Source organism: Falco biarmicus, chromosome 15 (assembly GCF_023638135.1).
Source record: "Falco biarmicus isolate bFalBia1 chromosome 15, bFalBia1.pri, whole genome shotgun sequence".
In the NCBI taxonomy this organism is placed as follows: Eukaryota; Metazoa; Chordata; class Aves; order Falconiformes; family Falconidae; genus Falco; species Falco biarmicus.
Window position 1 is genome coordinate 8,268,306 of NC_079302.1, and position 24,352 is coordinate 8,292,657.

Consider the following 24,352-nt stretch of genomic DNA (forward strand, 5'->3'; position numbering starts at 1 on the left):
CAGGTATGGGTCCAGACAGGTCTGGCAGGTCTGTGCTCAAGGCAATCACATCCTTTGAAATGCAGTCATTCTCCAAAATATTTTCTTGAAAGAGACATCTGAAGCATGTATTAAGAGAGAAGGAGGAAACCCAAATAAGAAAAAAAAAAATCTTAAAATTCCCTATTGTCTTCCATATCCTTGCAGTTCTATGAAATGTTTGGTGTCTGTATCTTGTTGTCCAGTATGTTCCTGTGCATCTGGTTTTCTGTCAGATTTTTCAGTAGTTCAGCTGCGCATGTATCATTTAATCAGACTTGGGGTGATTGTGGGTTTGTAGAAACCAATAAAAGCCAAAATTAAAAATATTCACGGATTCAAAAGGCAGTTCCCAAAATGGTCAGATTCAGGTTAGGTGAAATAACAGACAATGGTCAAAGGGGTAGAAATATGATAGTTAAATGATAATCTAGGATCAGAAATTAATAGCAGATTTTTAAAATATGATTTCTCTAGCATAATTGTCTCATCTTAAATGTAAACATGCAGGATTATTTTTTTTTTAATGTAGTTGAATATATTCCACTCATTTATCTGTTGTTTGGTCGTAGGTAATCTAAGCTCAGCACTTTCAATTTAAAGACCTTGTCAGTGTTTTTCTGTTAACTGAGAAATATGTAACTTGAGGAGAAACAAACAGTAAATTCATCATTCATTTATCTAGCTTTGCAAATAAGGGCTGCCAGTGGACACCACTAACTACTGAAAATCCTTTCCAGAAGAGCCCAGCAGAGCACAAGGGACATACAGAACTCATGTAAGGCTCACTTGTGACATCCATTTCTTGAAATATTCAGTCACTCTCCATGACTCACCATGGGAAAGTTTCTGAAAGGGCAAAAAGACCTGAACTATTATGTGGGCGTGAAAAATACTGCATGATCAGAGATTGATAAACTAGCTTAAAACCACCAAGAGTTTAATAATTCAGTTTCTCATTCTGTCAATAAATGGATGAAGAATTGACTGATTTGAGAAGTCAAATATGATTTTGAGAAAACACTGGAAAGTTTTTCAGGATGGAGCAGGATCAGTATCCTCACAGAAGTTTACCACAAACTTGGTGAAATACTGAATCAAGAAATTTTGAAATCTTTGTGGAAAAAGACAGTTTATTTTGACAGCAATAAGTAACAGATGGCAAGGATGTTTTGCAAAGAGGCAGACATTCATGGAAAGAGAAGGTGAATGGAGCTTCAAGGCAGGAATATCTCTAATTAAAACCAGTAAATTGCTTCCTCTTTACCAATAGGGGGAAAAAAAAGAGAAAGGAGGCCAGGTGGAATGACTTTACTGATGATCTAGCTGCCACTGGGAGAAAGCCAAGTTGCAGTTATAAAGCATTAAATTTATTATTAGCTACTAGATGATAAATTTGTACCGATTTCCTCTAAAGAGAAAGTAAGCTAAAGAGAGCTAAGATGTGCTTATAAGATACAGATGTTGATTCAATACAACAGATAAAAGGGTTCTCCTTTAGTGAGGAGAGATTAGCTGGACAGTATCCCTGAAATTGTACATTTAGCATGTGAACAGTAAAAAAATGGAGACACAATAACAGCAGAAGATAAATTCAAAACAGCTGAAGTAGGAATGAGATCATACAGGACCTTTCAAGGATACTATTTTTTTCCCCCTTTTAATGACCTTAGTGGACTCTCTTGAAAAACAATAGTTTGTCATAAGCTTTTAGTTAACATGTTTAAAGTGACTTTAGAAATATTGACAAGATAAAAACCCCTTTTGTTTTAAGGTTTGGCTTAAGTAACCAATGGGTAATTCTTCCCTTACTGGTGCTTTCCAAACAGGTGTTTTCTCACTTTCCTTTTGAAGCTCCTGCCGTTAGCCACTGTCCAGGATCTCATCCAGTAACTGCCCACTCAAGATAACAGTCCTGTTTCAAAACTTGTTTTAAACGGCTTCTCAGCAGCACCATATATGCTGCAATACGCATGCATATTCATCCTACCGAAACCTGAGTAAATCCATAAAAGTCAATGGAATTAATCCTGACTGAACAGAGAAATCACAATCTGGCTTAGGACGTTGGATATTACGCTATTTATTAAACAGCATGTAGATTCACAGTGGATGCAAACGGCAGGCCTCACCAGCATAGCACAGCCAGGCACTAGCCTCGCACACAGGCAAGCTTCTCCGTCTGCCCTTACTGGTGTATCTGATGGCTTGCTGCAGGTGGCTTTACTCCTTACATCCACCTGAAGAAATTATGAAAGACTTACAAAGCATGGGAGTGACCCAGCAGATGTAGATGCAATCTGAAGACTCAGATCAAAGCTACCATGTATGCTGGCATTCAGGGCTTGGGCTCATGCCCATTTTGTAAATTATGCACATGTAGAATGAGTAAAGACGCAAATGCATGAAGCACATATGGGTAAACAGTAGCTAGTCCTTTACCTGGCTCCTTCTCTATGCTCAGCTTCACTCTGTAAGCGATTTGTAAATGTTCATTAGTCCTTCACAGAGATGATGAGTCCTTTTTTCAGCTTGTTACATGCCAGGCATTAGGATGCTTTTCTATGTATTGGACAGAATATTTTTGAAGAAAGAGGAGTTTCTCTTGTGTAAATTACTCTCTTAATTCGGTGTGTTGTAAGTAACTTCACAAAGACATCTGACAATGAAAAATGCCAGAAAAGCAGAGAGTCCATCATGACAAAGCAATGTGGATAGGCTCTATAAAAACTTGACCTGCAAAATGGACTGTTGTATGGGAAACTTAGGATAGCCATGGGAAAAAAAAGAATAATCTCAAACAAAGGAGCAGATGCACAGCTAGTTTAGCAAATTTATTGGTTTAGCTTTGAAATCAAAATTAGCAGCAAAAGGAAAAGGTTCTTTACTCAGGAGAATTCAATTTATCCATTGTTTTAACATTTTGTGCCCTAAGCAAAAGCCACGGTTCTTTTTCTTCAGAATAGATCTGGCAGATCCAGCCACAGAGTCTGTGGTTTTCGAACTCAAGAAGCTGTAAATTTTATAACTCTGCGCCCTGCGGTCAGAGCTGCTGAGTGTTGTGTCTGAAGTCAGGTGGTTGGTGTGTTAAAGGTAGACATTAAACAGTTCTATTGAGGAACTGGAAATGTTTAAGGAGGTTGTTCGCCAGTTGTAAATTTGGGAGCAGATGCCAGTTGGCTGAAAAGATGCTGGAATGTGTCCAGTAAGTAGACTAGCACTGGAGGTCTTTCCAAATTTGTAGGTCTGATAACTTGGCTATGTATGCAGACTTCAGTTATTGCATTGTTAAGGAAGGGCTTTATAATGAATGTTTGAAAATATGATAGAAAGCTTTTTATATGCTCATTACTTTGGCAAAATCGCAACTGTGCAATACTATTGCGTTCCTGATGAAAACTTGGTTGAACATTGTACACTATTTTTCAGCTGAGTGCTGGGGACTTCAAAGTATATGGTTTGGTGCCCTGCAACATTTTGTGTCCAATGCTTTTTCCAGAGTTTGCGTTGCCTTTTTTCTACATAGCTGGGATGATACAGGAGGGAAGAGACCTGACTGTGATGCAGCTCTTGCTTTGTAAACATTCCCTCTTGTCTGCTGGGTGGGAAGGGGCTCTGGCTTTGGCTGCTGCTCACGAAAGAAAGAGGAAGTTCACTTCATCTGCCTGTTGTAACTGTGTCTGCTTTCCAACGCGCAAGAAGGGGGTGTAGCCCAAGGTCCTAAAATGTGTATGGCTCAGCTTGCCTGGTGTGCAGGAGTTACGCCGCAGGCATTCACTTAGCTGGAGGGTGCAAGTTTCTTACATCATTGTGTGGTTGTTCTCTGAAGTGATAGATACTAACATGTCTTGTTCTGACTTGTCCGAGATAATTCCCTCTTCATTCTCTTCACTCTGTTGAAGCACCAGGAGAACATTGCTCTAACAGGAGTAAAACCGGTTGCCGCTTTTATCTTCTCATCCTCTCTCTTTTGCTTTCTGAATTCTGTTCAGAATGCATTTGTTCTGTTTCTTGCCTCTACTACTACCAAGTTCAGTCTAATACTTCAAGATATTTTTATTAGAAATGTTTAAGCTTTACTGCTTTTTTGCCACTGACATAGCACAGTTCTATGACAGCTGTCAGAATTAAATGAGACGAGGGCTAACCCTTACACCAGGTCCTGAGGTATGGATCAAACCTCCTCCTCCTCTTTTGACACATGACTTACTAAAAGGACAGATAGAATTTCAGTCTCTGCACTTGAAGGAACACAGAGCACCCACTGAAATGGGAGAAAGTACACCCTCACGGGGGCACGGAAGAGGAAAGCTGACTGACTCTTCATACATTAGCCAGATCTTGTCTAACACAAGATGAATATAAAGCTGCTCTCTGAAATTGTTTCTGGCTGCCTAAGATGCTGAGAGCTCTGTTAATACCTTGGACTTGTAGGGCCTTCCAATAAATAAAAGCAAATTAAAGCATTTTGAGGTCTGGTGTGTAAGAAGAACCAGGAAATGAATTGTTTTAATTAAGGAATAGCTTTCCGGGGTTCAGTTCTTGTTAGGGTTAATGGCCCCTATTTTCTGAAGCACGTTCTGAAGCTTTACACATTAAGTATTTGTCTCAATTTATCCTGAAGAGGACAGTGGAGTGAACACATATTTTTGAAATGTGTTTTTTCTGGAAACCCTAATGCCCATGACTTGAGGTTCAAAATTCAAAGAGACTGTGGAACAGCGGTTGTAAACGGAGTTAGATTTTTTGCTATCGGCAGTGGCACAGCTTTCTGAAAATAATAAAAAAACCCCCTATATAGAAGAGTTATTTTCCTTCATCTGAAGGGCTGTTAATTGTTAGAAAACATTTACATCAGATAGCAATGAATAGCCAAGGAAAAAATGAGAGGTCCTGAAAAAAGTTACAGTGGTAATGGTTTAAATAGAGCATAGCAAAAAGGGCACAGACCCACCCAGTGATGAGCGAGCGTAAAGTCAAACATAGACACTTTGTAAGATGCTCATTAGTGAGCACCATGTGCTGAGAGCACTGAACGTGGCAGAGGCTCTCTGGAAAGACGGTATGAGATGCAGAGTGCGCTGTGCAGGGCACTGTGAAGTTGCATGGCAGGCTGAATTCTAATGTTTGTTAATTTCAGAGTGTTTGATTTTAATCCTGTTCTTGTAAAATATTTGTGAAATATACACATACCTATATGACTCACCCCTAAAGCAGATATACTAACATTATTTCTATCACAAATATTCATTAAAAATAGAGAGGTCACTAATCACTCTCAAATCTATTTCTTCTGTAATCTCACAGGTATTCTAAGGTGAATGAATGTGAACTCATGAATTAGGCTTGGATGGGTGAGATGAAAACTTTCACATGAAATACTTTAATTTACCTGTTCTTAGAGGATCCTCTAGTCTGAATCTTCCAATGAGAAGGCACATACTCTCCAACGCTTTTGCAAGTATTTTGCCTTTGACAGTCCTAATTGCTATAGTCTCAGTTGGGGTTATTATTAAGGTTCACTGAACGAAGCAAAATCTTTGGCTAGTAAGAATGGAAAATACAGCATCTGTTTTTCTTTCTTCTAGAAAAGTAAACAGTATGCAGTCCAGATCCTTCATGTGTTCAATATTATTGAACTGCAGGCCATGTAAATTTGGTCTGAATTTTCACTGTCATGGGTAATTTCTGTTTTCCAATAGGTATATTTTCAGAATACTTTAAAAGCCTTGGGTACATTTCAAAGTGTTATTATATTTCTTGATCTTAAACAATATAAATGTAAGTTTGTTGTTATTTTATGAAACCAGTCTATACAAAGATCACTTCTACCTACATGGATTGCTTAAGTACTCAGGTTAGACATTGTGTGACCATAACCGGTATTTCATTAATATTTTGAATGGTTTGAGTCATTAACATAGACTGAACTTGCACTTGAAATGCTAGTGCTTATCAAAAAAGTATAGGTAGGAACAGAGGTTCACTGCACCTGCTCTTTATATTACTATGACCAGATCCATATTGGTGAAGAATTAAAACTTAATAGAGCTCTGAAACTGCAAACTCTTGCACTTTTTGTGTTAAGAAAGAATATAAATGCACTTCTTTGCCAAAAGTTTCTAAAATAAATGTTGTTAAATAGAAGTTTCTCCTCAAATTTAGGTATGTGTCAGATGTTCATGCATCTTGCACTGATTATAATTCAGACTTGAAATGAATATAGTGAATTTTAGAAAGTTGCCTACATGAAAACTGAAATGTAATTCACCACTAAAATAGTACAACCCTGAGAGCTAGGCTCTGTGAGTTATACGACAAAAATTGTTATTATAGTCAGTAATCACACTTTTATAAACTTTCTGACACGTTATGCTAAAATCATGAATAAAATATTTTTCCAGTCCTTTTTTCCTTGTTGACAACCAGGGATGGGTCCTTTCCTGGACTGAAGCTCTACCGGCTCCAATCATCAAAAGAAAAATCCCAGCTGAAGGTCTTCCAAACAAAATTTATCACCAGTCTGCATAGAAAATCATTTATATAGGAAAAAAATAATCTATTTTATATGCTCAGCCTCAAGAATTTAGGAAGCCATCTCTAACCATCTCTATTCCCAGTCCCCACACAGCTATACTGTTTGCTAAAGCTTCTTTTATTAAAGCATTTGAGTCCTGCTTACCCAATGGGCAAAGGCTTCTTCATTCATGGAAGGCACTGTGGAAGGATCAGCTTGCCTGGACTTTGCTTACTAAAAGAGCGGAAACTTCTCCCACCCCCAAGATCTTTAATCCACTCATTGCACTACCACAGGCAAACTCCAGCACCTGCCAGTGGGCCCCAGTGAAGGCAGGGACCCACTTGTTAAGAGCCAGTTGCAGGAGCAGAGCGCTGAGAGCTTGGGGCAGGGACTAACACTGCATTGCCAAAAGGCTGGATGACATTTCGTGTCCACTGAAGGCATTTCTGCTTCACCAATCCAGTGCCTTCTGATTTAAAGGGGTGTTATGCCGAACTGTGTATTTCTGCAATTTTCTGCTGTACATCCTGCAGGTGTTAGTCCAAGCAAACACTTTGCTGTTTAGGAATTACTTTGATGGTTTTAAGTTTATGCAAAAAATAAGTCTCCTGAAAATTCTTTCAGAAGCATGACATGTATAACTATCTTCTGTATCACGTTTACTTCCTCTTGCTTTAGATTGACAGAATACTTTTCTTTTTTTTTCTTTTTACCCTCTCCTTTTTTTTTTTTAATTGAACCCCAAATACCCCTCTATAGATCCTGTTACAAGGTAAAAATCCTGGGATTGCTTGGGAATATACTTTTTCCAAAACCAACAATGAAAACAAGACATCTGTCAAAACGCATAGCTACTCCTGGGTGACCGTGCAGTCAGAGTGCTCAGCTACTTGTGGTGGTGGTAGGTAACTTTCTCATTGCCAGTCCTCTTGTTCATTTTTTTAAAGCTTCTTCAGCATTTCAGCTGCCTTTAATTTTGCAAACATGTATCTATACATACAGAGGGGTTACACTGAACACCTGGTCCTTATTTTTTTATCTAACAACTTATAACATAGGTGAAGGGCCTTCTTACTATCTTTATAGTAAAAAAAAAAAAAAAAAATATTCATGCCAGTCTCAATTCATGTCACTCAGAGTGACTCAGTCTTTTTTTTTTTAGGTCAGTCTGTTGATATCTTGCTGTTGAAGTAATGTGGGAATTAAATATGTGCTTTATTGTTGTAATTTGGGAATACAGAAAGATACCAAATAATGAGTAAAATTTACCTTATGTGTAGAGAGTAACTGAAGACTAAAATATTATCAAGACCTTTACTGACAGTTGCACCCTGATCTTCTCACTGTTTAATTACAAATATTTCAGTTCTGCCAGGTCCAAGTCTGAAAGTCTACGTTAGCTAAGGGGTTTTTATTACCTTATTCCTCTAGTTACTTGCTTTGCACAGACCATCTATTTGTTTTTCCAAATCCTGGATGTTCTGTCAATGAAACTGGGATGCAATGAAAGCAGAAAATTGCCAAGTGGGAAGTCCTGAAAAAAGACTTGAGAATTAAAATTTATGTGGCCGTAAAATTAGAACTGGGTGATATAAATAAGACTACATGATGGAGTTGTCTTTAATACCAAAGAATAGGACTAGGTAAGCAAGGAAATGCCATGTTATGCTCCTGTATTGGCAAAAAAGTCCAGGTGAAATGCAGCGATACCTTGCTAGTGTTTGTCAGACTTCACAGCATCTCAGTAAACAGTTCATGGAAGAAAGACCCACCAGGAGCAGCACAGACATAAAATATGACAACTGTATTTTTCTTGCTTCCCTATAAAACAAATGAAGGTTGCAGCATGAATATAAAGATGATGGGAACAACTGTGTTTCCAGACTTGGCTTGCTGTGCCCAATGAACTGTGTGTGAGGTGAATTAGACCTCTCAATTAAAAGAGAAATTACAAAATCACTTCATCTCTTGAGGCATTTGTAGCCTTCTCTGTAATCTGTCCTGATGTTGACACTAGACAAGAGTTTAGGTACAGGGCCCTGCAGAACTGAAGTCTGTGAAGATACGCTGTACAAAGTTGCAGAATGTTTTGTTGCAGTTTGCCAGTGCATGCGGAGAGCTTTAAATAAGCATTGCTAGTTTCTGCAGGGAATTAGGATTTGAAGAATTACTAATTTTTGCTGGGGGAAGATTCTGCAAATATGCTGTTTGTAACTAAAATGTTTCATCTGGCTTCAATAGTACCTGTGTTACAGAGAAGAAAGTTAATGTTAAAAACATGTTGCCAAATTAAATCCTATTTTATTTAGTTCAAGTCAGTGGAATTGTACCAAGGATGAGCTTGGACTTGTTGCGTTAAAATTCTTCCCTATTACTCTTTCTCTTATTTTTTGAGTAAACGTTTGTTTTACTGTGTTTTTTCTAATACTTTCATAGGACATATTACAGCAAAAGCAATCTGTTTAGAAGAGCATCGTGCACGAGTTAATTCCTCATTTTGCGGCCCAAGGACGAAGCCTTTAACTGAAACAAAACTATGCAATACTAATCCCTGCCCAGCATAGTAAGTGCTCTTTATTTTTTGTACCTTTTTGCTGTGCCTTACGACTGTTTGCCATGAAAGAAGTCCTCTCTGATAGGCCCACAGAACTGTATGGCCTGCCAGATGAAGCCACTTTTATTCTGTAACTTGTAGTTGTTTAACTGTAACTAAGTAATTGTTTAAAAATGTTAGCTGTGTAGGCTTCTGCCCAACGATAATAATAGAGGCGGTATTTCTAATGTTGCTAAGCAAGACTTCCTGAGGATTGCTTGCAGCTCTGTCACCATGCTGGGGTTAGCTATGTGACACTGAGTAAATCTAAGTTGCTTCGAGGCCCATTCTGCCACCTCTACTCACCTTGAATCAATAAGACCATTTCCTGAGTAAAGTGCACCTCCCCATGTGGAAGCTTGGCCCCGTGACTCAGATTCCACATATTAGATTAGGTTAAAAGAATCTTGTGAAGTGTAATTAGTGATTTTTGGACAAAATGTCCCACAGAGTATTATGATACCAAGAAGGACTATCTAAACAAAATAAATCATCAGCAATACTCTGGTGCCCACAAAAATAAATATGAAGACATTGCTGATGTGAACAGTCTTATATTCTAAATAACATAAGAAAGGTGAGACGCAAAGGAAGACATTGACATATAGATAAGCATTTAGAATCCAGCTGGTCTAAATCAATAGAGCTTCTTTAAAACCAAGGGAGTTACACTGATTTATAGTAGCTGTAGTAGGGGTCCTTTGGAAAAAAAATAGTTGTGTGCTCATATAATTAGACACAGTATTATGTGGCTTTGAATATAAATGGATAGATTTAAGGACACACTGGCCATCTTTCTTCTGGGTTTTTCCTTTTGGACTCCTGACCTTGCAACCTTAGCATTATTTTAAGTTTGTACTAAAGATCAGGAAAACTATACTAAAGACATTTTGACTTTGAGAACAGGAGGTTTTCTAAAGTGGTATGTTGGAAAAATTAAGAGTGTTTCAGTGGGAAATAAAGACAGTTGAAGACACATTGAAGTGCACAGGCAGCAGAAAGCGGAGGAAAGCTCTAGACCTGGTGTCACCTGCTGGTTTTACTCTGTGGTGATAACAGCAATAGGCGGTAAAAGCAGTTGGCTAAGCCCACTGCCATATTTCATAAAATAACACATTTAATGAAGTTTAATGGGAAGCATTCCTCATCTCCCCCAGTCCAGAAGAGGATGATGGGGCAAAGCAGAAAGACGTATGTGTTCTGAAATGGCTTTCTTTTTTACTTACAAATCCATAGTTTGCTATATGTTGAACATGCTAAAAAATAGTCCAGTAATAGTTTGGAATTTCCTGCAAAATTTAAAGATTACAGCAGAATACACAGAATCCAAATGGCAAATTATACACTATGACCACAAAAAAAATAGAGATAAGGTTTATATAATGGTAACACGTGACATGAGAGCCCCATGTTCCTGCTTCAGCAGTTTCCTTAGACTGCGTTTAGCCACATGATTTTCTCAATACCCATTTTAAGTAATCTTTGTAGCCAAATGCAATCTTTTCCTATGTGACTTATCTTCTGCCAGAATTATTTTTATGCAATGAACTCAGCATCATGTACACAGAAACGTATTGTCTGTGATGTTCCCAGGAGCCTTTTAAAGCTGTTTATGCTTACCTTGGTTTTGATGTGGCATTGTTACACTACAAAGCTTCACCAAAATCATATTAATTTCTACAAACCATACACAAAACTTCCATTTCTATTAACCAGAGACCCTGATGTATTTTGAACATTCACTGATAGACCTATCACTGAAAATGCTGCTTATCCATTTTGACATGCAATGCAATGTTTTCATGCTGAAATTGCTCTGATACTTTTAGATTTACTATTTTAAAACACAATTAATGACTTGAACCCTAAGAAAGAGTACAAAAAGAAACTGTAAAAGCCCCAAGCCACTTCTAGGAAAAAAACAATTCATCTCACTAATTAATTATTTTAAAAATCCTTAGGATAAATTTTTGTATGGAGGATCTACATGTAGGACCATGTCTTAAATTAACACATTGCCATTCGGCTGAGTGAAACTATGCCAGAATATCTCTGTTGAGGAATCTGCCCAGAAAGTCACAGCATGTAGTATTTCCCATAGAACTGTGACTGCCAACATCAAAAAATGGAGTATTAATAAATACCACAGAGGAAACAAAGAATGCTTAATAGCCAGCAAATAAAGCAAAACCAAATACGGTAGATGAAACGGGCAAGGAAAGGAGGTGAATAATAGATGAGATACAAGCGTGTCAGTTTTGTGACATAAAAGAGGCTCCAGACTTACAAAGGTCAGTGAGGAATAATTACTGCATAAGAACAAAGACTTATTAGTCTGAGTAGGAGCAATCTACTGTCCCAACAGTAAGAATACAGAAAGGCATCAGTACTGTACACTGTTGTTGTTGGATTTCAGAGCTGCCAAATCTGGTCATAATTATTGAGTTATTTGAGCTAATGAAAGATACTCTTGGATCACAGCCCAGATAATCTTGGAAAATGGCAGTTTACTAGAGGACATTAAAGTGGGTTTATTGCCCTCTCCTCCGTGAAGAGGGGAACCTTCTGGGCAGTTATGGTGAATAAACTCTTAAAATGAACACTTTTGGTTGCTCTACCAGTCACCATTTTCAGAAGCATCAAGACAAAGTAATTAAAAGTTGTAAATTGATTAAAACTATAACTTTTTTCCAGAAATTTGTATTGTAATGGTGCAAATACTTATAAATCAAAGAAAAAGGAAACCTTTTACATTTTCTGAAATTACATAACTACTGACTTTTCACATTAATATTTCTTTGTCCTTAAATTAGTGCTTTTTGTATTTCCCACTAGGTTTGGCAGTTACTGAAGTTACTAGACTGAGAGTTGGGATTTCTTCTATTCCCAAAATAGGCTTGTTATGCGTTTTTTACGAATTAAAATTAGCTTTTTTTTCAGGCAGATGTGAACAGACAGGCAAATGGGATGCTGTTCATCTTTCACACAGTAAGAAAAGAAAAGAAAAAAATCTTTCTTGTCATTAAAACTGTGTGTAAGCAGCTATTCCAGTGGCCACAGGAGTGATGCTGTGAGAAACCATGGAAGTAGCATAGGCCAAGCAGTCGGATTTGAGACGAGAACCTTTTCTGTGACATAAATTATTCAAAATTTGTAAAACTGCTGTTTTAAAATCTTAATTTCACTGCTGTGTCTTTGAATAAGAGTTCTCAACTTGAGTAATCATTTAGTCATTCATAATTTTCTTTGTTTCTTCACTTCTACTTTCCTATCTAGTTGTTATTTATGTTCCTACATTGTAAGCCTTCAAGGACAGACACTTGGCTGAACGTTTGCAAAGTGTCACGCAAAGGCTGGGGACTCACTCAGTGCTTCCATCATAGAAATACTGACCAGCTATTGACATTGAACTTATCCGGAGCTCTTGGCAATAATTATTTGGTTTGGGTAACTGAAGTGTGCCTGTGACTGGATTACAGATTTGCCAACAGCTTTTGCTGATTAAATTTCCTCTGTTTTATTTAATTCTTTATCATCTGTCTGCCAAATTTATTCATCTAAGGACATTTAAATCCTCAAGATACTAATGACAAGACTGCTGATTTTAGCAAGGAAGTTCTTTTTTTGTGAAAAGAGGCTGGTAAGGTTTGACATGCATACCACTGGAGAGCACCATGGCAACATTTGTTGCCCCGTGTGAGTATCTCTATGCAGAAATGCATTGGGAGGTGCATGCTCAGCTGCATTGGGCTCATTCTTTCCCTGCCATGCCAGACTTTTCCTTATATCAGCTTAGGTGATAGGAAAAAAAAGGGAAAAAATGCAACAACACAGGGCAGAACTTTCCAATAATGGAATCTCACCAATTTACAGGTCTCTCTGACTTCTTTGTTTGGCCTCAGGTCTGTTAGTCTATTCAGAGGTCTCTTCAGCAGCTGAAGTGACAAAAGTGATCATCCTACCATTTATTTTCCTGTTTTAGACAGATTTTTTCAATTAGAAGCATAGACACAGTTAAAAATGAATGGTGAATTGTTAGCCAGACCCTCAGATCTTCTAGATACTCCACCAGCCTCAATGGCAGCATCTCTCAGTCCCCATGGAACTCCAGACTCCAGGTCAGATCCATAGGCAAGCTGGTTCTGGTAGGTGAGAACTGTAAATAAGTAATACTAGTTTTTCTAGTTGTGTGACTTACATTTCATCTCTAGCAAAATGTTCTATGCTTTGAAGATAGATTGTCTAACTACTGCTTTTTGATTGCTTCAACATATATCAGGAGAGCAGGCAAAGTAGAATCCCTGAATAATTCACATTTGATAGGTGGCTCCTATGTATTGATTTTATAAAGCCAGTTGGACTCCTGTGTTTCTAACGTACATTTTCTCCTTTAAGCTGGTCAACAGGCGAATGGAGCGCGTGCAGCAAATCGTGTGGAGGAGGGCAACAAAGCCGTCTCGTTCAGTGTGTCCAGAAAAGGGCTTTCCAAAGAGAGGAGGTGGTGGCCCACTCCCTGTGTCCTGTCAGCACCCCTACACAGGTGCAGATGTGCAATAGTCAGGACTGCCCCCCTGAATGGAGCCCTGGCCTATGGTCTCAGGTAATCTGGAGAAAAACTTATGGTTTTGTTTGCTGCCATAATGAAAATATTGCCAAAAACTCTGCCTAAAAAGAACAATACTGCTAATTTTGTGAAGATCACTATTTTGCAAGCAGCTCTGTTCATTGAAAATAATATGTAAACTAGGTATATATTTCAACTAGCCTTCTTAAGTGCTCACAGGAGGGCTTGCCAGAAGTAGACATGTGGTGTCCTTTCTGGCGCATACAAATAGATGGATTTTTTTTCTGGTCTCATAACTTAAGGCTCTATGAATTCTTTAGAGCCATTAACTCCCCTCTGAGATTACTTCCCACAGCCATATTAACTTTTCTCAGAGATGACAGGCAGTCAAGGAATGAAGAAATATTTGGGGTTAGAGCTGCATATTAATGCACACACATATGTGAATTGTGGGCTGATAGATTTGTGATTTACCCATTCACTAATCACTTCTGATCACTTCTGTACTTTTGCCTTTGTTAGAGTAACTGTTCTACTGCAAGTAGAGTACTGTTGCAGTTAATTGCCATGAGGGGCATAAAGGCCCTGGGCAGATTCCTATGTGTACACACCCTGCTTTGCAAACCTGCAAACTGCCTGACATTAGAACAGCCTGAGTTAAAACACACGCATGCTTACACAAAATCATCTCCGCTCTTTCTTTCACTACTACTGATGCTAGTATGGGCTGTTAATGTAAGGATAAACGAAGTACTGGGGAATCTGGGATTTAAGAGAGAGCTGAGAGTACACATATTAAAAGGAGCTACATGATTTTTATTTTTCCATCTTCATTTGGTGAGATTCAAGGTGGATTTAAATTTACTGAAGAATCTACTATTTCTGTGTATACTTCTTGGTACTATTACTCTTTAGGTATTCAAGTACACCTTGCTCTAAGCATTCCCAGCTGAGAAGCACAGTCTGCCTCTCCAAGGGAGCGCACTGTAATGTACAATGACAGACAAGTAACTACCCAAAAGTCTGTCAAAACAGTTTTAAAACTCAAAAAGAAACTTTTTCTTCCAGGGCGTGTAAAGAAAACCTTAGTGTGGCAGATTATAAAAGACAGGTACGATGATTAGAAACTTAAAAAGGAAGAATAAAGTCTTCAAGCACATTCACACCTTCAAACTTTCCTTCTTCTAAAATAATAATAATGATAAAAAAATCAATTTTCCTCCACTTTAGGAGGTGTACAATTCAAGTTGGGATTTTCAAATAAGCCTATGAAAAGTTCACAAGCCCTGCTGAAATGTAGTGAACAGGCTTATTGAACAAGTTAGCGAAGATTTTAAGATTCAGCTGAAAGCTGTTACATCACAGGCTCAAAAGAGTTAAGAGGAAAAAAGTGTCAAATACCCAGCCTTTCCACATAAATCAGAGTAATTTTAAATGAAAAGAATTTTTTGTTTGTTTTGGGGACAAGACTAGAACCACAGACTTTCAGCATGCAGATATTTCTGTTGCATCCTCAGTACAACTCTGCTTTCATGAAATCTTTTATTAATACAGACAGTGATAGTGCAGGATTCTGCCTTGGAATGTGCCCCATAATTGTTAGTAAAAAGAACAATTAGAGAAGGATGCAACAAGGTAGAAGGATGGCAGCGTTATTTCAGGGCTGTTGATTTCTTCATTTCATCAGAAATGGCTCCTTCATGCATTTTGTTGTATGCTAAGGCAATGAAAACTATAGAATGTCTTTTCAACTGATCCGTGGTTCAGCAACGCATACTTATTCACTGGTGACTTGCCCTAAGCTTCAGTTGTAATCCTGGCAATTAAAATATCTTTGGTCAAACTTCTGAACATTGTCTGTATCAGATTCTGTCTTGCAGTGAGATTCATTTGGAGAAGGAGTTGTGTATAAATTCCCTGGGTAGTTTTCTCTGCCTCTATCTCATCCCTGTAGGCCAAGGTGAGGACAAAATAACAAATAGCTGAGAACATCTTGCCATGGGAGATTTGGCAATGGGAGGTTAGAACCAGCTTTCAACTATGCTGTCCAGGGGAAAAAGCATTTTGCTCACAAGTCCAACTTACCTCATCTACGGAAGAGAGATATTACTTATCTGTTCTACGTAGGGGGCTGCAAGAGTTCATAGTTTACATTAAGAAAGCACTTAGAACAATGTTTTCGAAGTGACATACAGATTTTACTGTTATTTACCAACAGAATTTTAAGTTTACTTGTATTATAACGACAGCTGCACAGCACATTAGCCATGGTTTCGATGCTCTGCTGTAAAATACAAATAATGCCAGTTTTCATTTCCTCTAGTTCAAATGAATATTTCTTTCCATCGCAGTGCTCCAAGACTTGTGGGAGAGGCGTTAAGAAACGGGATGTCTACTGCAAAAGTACCGGTTCTCCCAAGGTTCAAATCTTGCCTGAAAATATGTGCAGCAGAGACCATAAACCCGAATCCCAGCAGATGTGTGTGCTAGGACGCTGCCCCAAGAATGACCGACTCCAGTGGGTGATTTCTTCCTGGAGCGAGGTAAAGTGGCGCGGTTACATGGCTCAGCGCCTGCCTTCGCGGAGCTTGGAAATCCTGACTCAGGGACGCGCACAAACCAAGTGGGGGAAAAGCAAGCTGTGCTGTCACGTGGAAATCAGGTGTTCTAGGCAAGCTGCAACAAAGACACAGCTCTATACACCCAGATGTAGTTAGATGCACCTTGATATCATTGTTTTTGAGGACTTTCACTGACCCGGATTCGTATTTCAATTTACATTTACGGACATAGTCTTTGTGGATTTAGTTATATAATGCTTTTTTAGTTTTGCATAATTTGGGGTCTGTTTACATAGCACCTTCTCCTTTCTCTGAGTGTGTTTCTAGAGATTTAAAAGGTGCATTTTCCTTTGCAGTGCTCAACCTCCTGTGGCCCAGGTGTAAAAAAGCGAGAACTAAAATGCGGTGAGAAAAGCATCCATGGGAAATTGATCACCTTTCCTCAGAGAAGATGTAGAAACATCAAGAAACCAAATGCTGACCTGGAAGAAGCCTGTAACAAGGGAGCCTGTCCCTCACAAATGTATAACATGGTGTCTGGCTGGTACTCCTCACCCTGGCAGCAGGTAGGAACGAGAAACTTTCTCGCCTCTCTCTGCCTGTCCCAGCTAGCACTTTTTTTCCAACACTCGTTTGTGTCTTGGTTTTTATGGAGTTTACAAAAGGAGCAAGTTTCTCTACACTAACTCAAGTAGCATCCCCTAGTGCTTTTCTCTACCCAGCATTAAAGGACAAAACAACGGCAGTGTGACTGCTGACTGTTGGGCAGTGTTCCCCGTAACTAGAAGGTGTGGTTGCAGTGCGGGGCTTAGAGGGCACAAACCTGGAACAGCTGCAGTGTCACAGGCCACTGAATGAACACCAGCTGCAGTGGCCCAGACGCCCGGGAGGCGCACAGTGCTGAAGACCGCACCACTGTGCCTTTGGCAGCGCGAGTCCAAATTCCCCGGGTTTGGGGTTTTTGTATGAACTGCGGTCATATGTTGTGCTATAGTCAAATGTCCGACTGCATGGAGGAGATATCCCCAGGACCAACAGCCCACAGGTGGCTGCGGCATTCACCATTCCCTGAAGAAGGTGATGCTACTCAGCCACTGAAACGTGATGCAGCTGGTCCGTATCCATCATGTACTTTGGTGCAGCTCATTTTTTTTTGTCCTGAAACTGAAGAATGTCACCTAAAATGTTATTCATGCTCACAAGGCACTACATTCCGTGCTCATTTTCTACGGCTTTCTTCTCAGCCTTCTTCAAACTGCACTGTGGTTGAACTGTTACATATCTGTATGGACAATGTATTTGAGCATCTGCACAGATTGCCTGGAATTCCCTAAATACTATGATTAATTACAGGATCAGTCTGTATTTGTTTCTACATTCTTGCAAACAAGCTTCTGTATTTCTGGAACATATCTACTTTATGAGTCACCTATCAATGAGACGCACACTCATTTAATAACATTTACATGAAACAATGTATGCCTGACAATTGTAATCAAATGAAAATGATCACATTTATCTTACAGACAACTTTTCATGAAACACATATAAGTAAAAGGCTTACGCATTTAAAAATAGTTCATAGATCTTCCTGCAAACGCATAGTGTTTTTCCCCAGACACTGCTATAATTATGGTTCCAATGGGAGTTTTATCTCTGTTCAGACAGCAGGATTGGGCCCAGAGGCTCAGAGTTCAAAAGAAATCAGTTTAGACAATCAGGAACAGGTTTTCTAAAATGTGCAGTTTCTGTTTCGATGTAAGGAACCAAATTTTCAGCTAAGTCCTTAAATAACCAGACTTTCAGAAGGGAGAACAGATGCACACATCTTTGAAAAGTTGGTTCTGATGGGGGTTTCTGAACAGCAACACATCTGATTCTGACCTGTCTCACTTTGAAAGTCTCATGCAAAGCCCTTGAAAGTTACTCCTTTGGTTTTCATGGGCTCCAAGCGAGTTTTTATAACAAGATGGCTTTTGCTTTTTTCCTCTCTACAGTGTACAGTAACATGTGGAGGGGGAGTGCAAACCCGGAGCGTACAGTGCCTGCGCCAAGGAAGACCAGCTTCTGGGTGCTTGCCCCATCAGAAACCAGCAGTCCTGAGAGCTTGCAATACTAACTTCTGCCCCGTTCCTGTGAAAAGAGGTAAAACTGCTCTACATGCTGCAGCAGGGTTGGGTGCTTAGATCTCTATATCCAGCAAAAATCACCTTTTCCAGTTACACCCACTGAAGATTAGTGTTTGGCACATTCCTTCATAAATGATTTTTTCTCAGTCTTTCCAGCTTGACAGTTACACTCTGATACTACAGCATCTCTCTTCTCAAGGTGAACCCTATTAAAGCGGACTTGAGAGTATAACCGACATAAGAGATTATAAAAACAGGGATAGGTTTTAAAAAAAAAAACACTTCAAAAAATTATGCCATTTGGTTCTGAGCTACATCTTTATACTACCTTGTTGAGTAACATAGAAGCATCCTATGCTGGTACTGTAATGATTAGAAATAACTTTTGAACTAAGCAGTAAGAATTTGCCTTTTAGTCTTCTGAAGCCCTAGGAGTCCAAAAATGCTTTGTCTAGAATGTACTGCCCTTCTTACTGCTTCTGATCAGCATATGTCGTGCAGTCGGGGAACATGAAATCAAGCTTTGTCCCGACTTGGATGTCTGCTGTATCCCTCTCCACCGCCTCAGTGTGCTTTGCAGTTCTAGAGGAGCAGGAGGAGCAAGAGGTTTTGTGTCACTGAACGATGGAGGGGGCTCCACGCCATACACTGACTTATAAGCTGGTGCACATGGAGGTCCAGGTCTGTCCCATATAACACTAGTTACCTAGGGATGCTAAAGCACTGTCAACGTTAAATTTCAAAACACCGCACATTAACGGTCTTGTTACCATTTCAAAACTGGGAGCTGAAAGTAACCTCTGTAAAACCCAGGCTGGATTGCACGAGAAAGGTGGTAATAATGTTGGGAGCAAAGGTCAGGCTCTGGCCCTGCATCCTGTAAACTGCCATTGGCCAACCACCCCTCATCGGTGCGATTCCCGGCACGCGCTGTGCCCGGTAACCCTGTAAAACCCAGAGGTGTCTTCACAGACCATTCTGCTGCATCAGCTCCAGACATGCAGAGTATCAAACTGATCTATCAGGGGACCCGAATCCAGACAAGGATATATGGATGAAATGGTCCTGAAAGGGATAAGTAAATAGTTCTGCTGTTTTTATAAGCAAATGTTCTTAACACTTCAAATTAACCTTCCTAAAAAAGTTCTGCTGTACTTTGGAGTTTCCGTATTACATCTTTTGTGTCACGATATAGCAAGCACTTTTCTTTCACCCCTGCTTTCCTTTGGTATATTTCATGTCTGGAGTAATGTCTGTTATTAATTTTGGCCTTGGCCTGTTTCTTTCTCTCCTCACATCTGCAGGAGCCCTTTCCCCTTTATTTTAACTGGGTCGTCAGGCTCTAGAGATCAATTATCTCTTCACTGCTCTTTAACTTTCTGTCTAAACCAGCAAAAAGAGAGAGAAGCAGCTGTGCTGGAATCACATTGAAGCAAATCAGTCTCTATTATCAGCCACGCAGCTCCAGCTCACTGATCACAGTCAAGAAATTAATGTTTCAGTGAGAGTTTACACACTTTCCTAGACAAGCTGGGTCATTTCCATCCCTCTGTTAGACGCAGTTACGGTCACCATAACTCCTAGTAAATCCAACTGCTTAAACTGAATGAAAATTTAAACAATATATAAATACTTGAGTAAATAGCAATAAGGAACTGACAGCCTGATCCACATCCATTGAAAGTTTGTGGGACTCTTTGTGTTCATTCCAATGGTTTTTGGATTAGGTTCCAAAAGTAGAGTTTTTGGCCATATCTCTAACGTTAGCATTGCACTCCGATCTTCAAAAAGAGCATAAAGATTTATTAACATTGCTTATATTTTTTTAAACAGTAGTCCTTAATTTTGGAACATTTACCCTTTGATGCCAGGAGAGCTTCTTCCGGACTCGATCAGAACAGGTTTCCTCGCTTTGTGCTGTACATGTTTTTCATCTGTTGTCTGCTCTGGGTCCTCCCAGCGGCAAATTCTGTCTGGTGGACAGTAGGTGAAGTAATGCAAAAGCTGGTCCTGAACTCCCAGTTGCATCCCTGCTGACAATTAAGAACAGAAAGGGAAAGCTGTGCAGTGGAAAGGCTGCAGTCCAGTACCGAGCTTCCTAGTTCCTAGACAACTCTTTGTTCAAGGACAGTGTTTTCTTTCCATAACATTAGCATTTACAGACAGGCTTACTTTTTTAAAAACTGAGGCATTAAAAAAATTTTTTTAAAAAAATATTATTATTATGAAATTATTTTCTTATTCATTCAAATAAATTTGAGGGTGATAAAGGTATACAAAATCACCTTTGACATCATCTAAAAGGGAATCCAAAAAAGCAACGTGGTGACTAATTAAAGAAGTTCATACAGAGAGACAGAGATGATTCCTGGCCCACAGAATATGAAAAAGTTGCCTGTGCTATGTGTGAGGGAGCATTTGTCTTCGGTGACTCAGCTTAGCTGATCTGAGAATGCAGACAACGGTGGCTAGATTTTTCTTCACTGTCTCCTTGTAAATTCCTTTTATTGACCATGTAAACAGTAGTTCTGAGAGCTGAATGGAATCTTTTCCCATGCTCACAGGAGATTTCAGTTTAGCTATAAATTTTGCTAAACCTCATTTAAATGTCTTACTGCTCTCTCAGACATGGTGAATTTGTTTATAAATCATCTATATGAATCATCACTCTGCTCTTTTAAAGAAACATAAAGCATCCACTACAAAACTGTAGAAAGGAGCAGCTATGAAATGTTTTTAAAGTGACTGGCTGAGCGCATAATAAATATTCTGTACATAAATTTAGTGAAATAAAATCTTAATTGAAAAATATGGTTTATTTGTAGTTATAATTAAAAGCTGGGCTTTTTAGAACTAAACATTGTCAGCCTGTCTCTTTTCCCATTGCAGTTAATTAAGATTTCACCAACATGGCATAGTCAAAGTCCGATTCCTGCCACCTAACTAAAGTGTCTGAGAGATTTCTTAGGCTCCCTGCATGGCCAAAGGGAGAGATATAAGCCCCTTTGGAAACGGTTGTACAGAGTAGGGTCCGTGCGTTCGGATCTCCGTGCATTTTGTGTGTACGTGCATGTACACTCCAAGCTGACGCTACTTTGAGGTGCGGGTAAACTGCACGTGATGTTGACAGCAACAAGCTGTGGAGCAGACTCATTTGTACAAGTAGCTGGCTTTAGAATAACATTTGTAATCAGAGATGGAAATAAAGATTGTTTTGTATCCTCTACAGTGGAACTTCCTCCTGTATTTCTGAACTTCAAAGTGTGTTCTAAATTTTTTAGTACCTTTAGCCTCTGACCCTCCATTCACATTAGTTCTATCTCCATCAAATTACCAAATTAAACATCTCTTAACAAATCGAAAAAGAAACCGGCATTTCTCAGATGAAAGCTAGCTCATGGTTCCTCTTCTTTGAGCCGAGTCACCCATCGTGTTTTTACTGTTACCAAATGCATGTAAGCGTGCAGAACTACTGCCCGACTTGTAGGCTTGCTAAAACACAGCCTTACCATATTGCTTGGATTTCTCTCCTTCAGATGATCCTTCTTGCGTGGATTTCTTCACTTGGTGTCATCTGGTACCCCAGCATGGTGTCTGTAACCACAAATTTTATGGCAAGCAATGTTGTAAATCATGCACCAAGAAGAACTGATAGCAGCGTGTTATCTGAACCCTTCAGTGGCAGGATTCTCTTCTTCAATTTATGTTGGAATTAACTTTGCTCTGAGGCAAGACATGGTGCCACATAAACCGCTAATGGAAGAGACTTTTTCTAAGGGAATGTCTGAGGTACAGTAATTGTTGGCTATATGTTGAAAAAGGAATGTTTCTTTCTTTTTTTTTCTTTATTTGCTGACCTCACTAAAGTACAGGGTACTATGGATCACTTGAACACTGAGACTCGAGGGGCAGTTCTTTCCTTAAAAAGTGTCATTTTGCACTGTCGTATGTTATGAGGAAGAAATCAAGGCGCAGAAGCCTTTTCTGGCTAATTTACCAGAACGCAAAGCAAAAGAGATTGGGAGCTTGAGGAGGAAGGTTACAGTGTGGCAGTATGACGAAACACACTATCAAAAGCATTTCCTTTCATATTTTTTTTTATGATACTATCGTCCCAGGGTAAGGAAGCTGTTTACTGCCACTTTCACAGAAAGACATTCAAATGGCTGTTGTCTGGAGAACGCAGCGTCACGCATGTGACCACAAGAAGTAAATAATGCACTACAAAGATATATGGTGCTTCTCTATCAGACTTGCTGCTGGAAAAGCAAGTTTTGCATCATGCTAATTTTTTTATTATTTTGAAGAATTCATCTTCTGCTTTGTGTAGAAACTCAGAGGTGGTTAACTAGTAACTTGAAATGTATTCCTAGAAATATTCAGCATTAGAATATTTGGACTTTTAGTATTGCTGTGTTTCAACTAACTCCAGGAACTCTGATTTACTGAGCTCAATGGTTATGTTTTCAACATTCTAAACTCATTAGATACGTAATTTTAAAGTTTAAACTTGATATTTTAAAGTAGTTTTTTCAGAAGCTAGGTTGTTTGAATACCAAGATACAGAAGAATGTCTTCCTTTTAATCTCAAATCTCTCTGCAAATTTTGATTCATCTGTTACTCAAAGGAAATAACAATATTACAGTCTATTAATTCATGCTAAACTTCTCTAAATAGTTATTTATTCACACAGGTTATATGAAAAAAATGAAAAGATAAGTGGATGGTTTATTCTAATCAAATAAGGTCAATTCTATTTTTATACATCCTCCTAATACTTTTATTTAGTTCAGAATCCACCAGCACACAAAAGAAATGTAAACATAATATTTGTAATCATTCAGTATCAAGATGTTCGGTGACACTATATATCAAAGGGTACAATTTTAAAAGCTTCTGCATTGAAAAAATACCCAACCTATTTGCCAAACCCGTTCTGAGACAGAGCTGTGTTCTACTGTAATTTTCTGGGGAGTGCCTATAAGGGGCATATTTATCTAATTCCACCCAATCCCACAACTTTGATGAATGTAGTTCAGTTTTACTGTTTTTTTAAAGTATCGTTTCAGCATAAGATTAGCCAGCTCAGCACTAATGCCAGACAGTGGTCACTTAAAATTAGCAGTTCCTTCTGCAACAATTTAAATTAAAAACATGTATTCTGTGATACTTTAAGAAAAGATGATTGGAAACATATCTAACCTACACCGCTCTGTCTTGATATTGGACATTGTGTAATTATAACCTTTTTTCTAGGAAAACTGCAAGGGTTTTTTGTTTTGTTTTTATAATTGTGTCCTTTTTATTATTTGATGTAAAATAATTAATTTATTAATGCATAGCTTTTCCTTTCTATTTCTTTGCTCACTTCCTTAAGTGACAACTGAGGAAAGAAAATGGTAGTGTCACAAAGTATGAATTATGGTGTAAAAAAAGCAAAAAATATAAGTGTAATATTTAATTATTTTATAAGCTTTGTAATAAAGTACTCTAACTGTTTCATTATATTTGGAATTGTAAAATTCATGAATAAAATATGGAGGCTATAAGTAAATACCAAGTAATATGAGTGGTGTATGCATTCATTTGCATTTGTGTTGATTGTCCCATAGCATCTTTCAGTAAAACACCACCCTGTTTTCTCCCGCCATGTAACTGACTCCTGTCTGTGACTCTGAGCCCACGCCAGTTCTGTAGCAAGAAAAGCTGCCCCCAAGAAAAGCCTGTTCTTTGGTGCAGTGGAAATTCAGCCACCACAGCTGTGACCTCCCTGCCTAACCGTGCCCCTACCATTCAGGTCTTCTAGGGGTTAACATTGGCAGGGAACCCTCAAAACAGTGGCTCCGGGTGTTAACAAGCCATTATGATGAATGGGATGGAGGTCATTCCTTTCAGGCACTCCATGTCAGCCTATGTGCTAAGGTCATGTGAAACTTCTCTACTTTTGAAGGTCCCATTATACTGGC

General features: G+C 38.8%; 1 protein-coding gene across 2 annotated transcripts in view; it reads left to right on the top strand.

The window, feature by feature from the left end:
* ADAMTS18 (ADAM metallopeptidase with thrombospondin type 1 motif 18) overlaps positions 1–23,929 on the top strand; it is a 79,885-nt gene extending 55,956 nt beyond the window's left edge. For both annotated transcript variants that reach the window (XM_056361200.1, XM_056361201.1), the window contains 7 exons: positions 7,298–7,439; positions 8,975–9,101; positions 13,527–13,731; positions 16,047–16,238; positions 16,613–16,822; positions 18,254–18,401; positions 21,922–23,929. In XM_056361200.1, coding sequence (XP_056217175.1) covers positions 7,298–7,439; positions 8,975–9,101; positions 13,527–13,731; positions 16,047–16,238; positions 16,613–16,822; positions 18,254–18,401; positions 21,922–22,037 — 1,140 coding nt within the window. In that variant the 3' untranslated portion in view covers positions 22,038–23,929. The remainder of the gene's footprint in view (positions 1–7,297; positions 7,440–8,974; positions 9,102–13,526; positions 13,732–16,046; positions 16,239–16,612; positions 16,823–18,253; positions 18,402–21,921) is intronic.
* Positions 23,930–24,352: the final 423 nt, after the last annotated feature.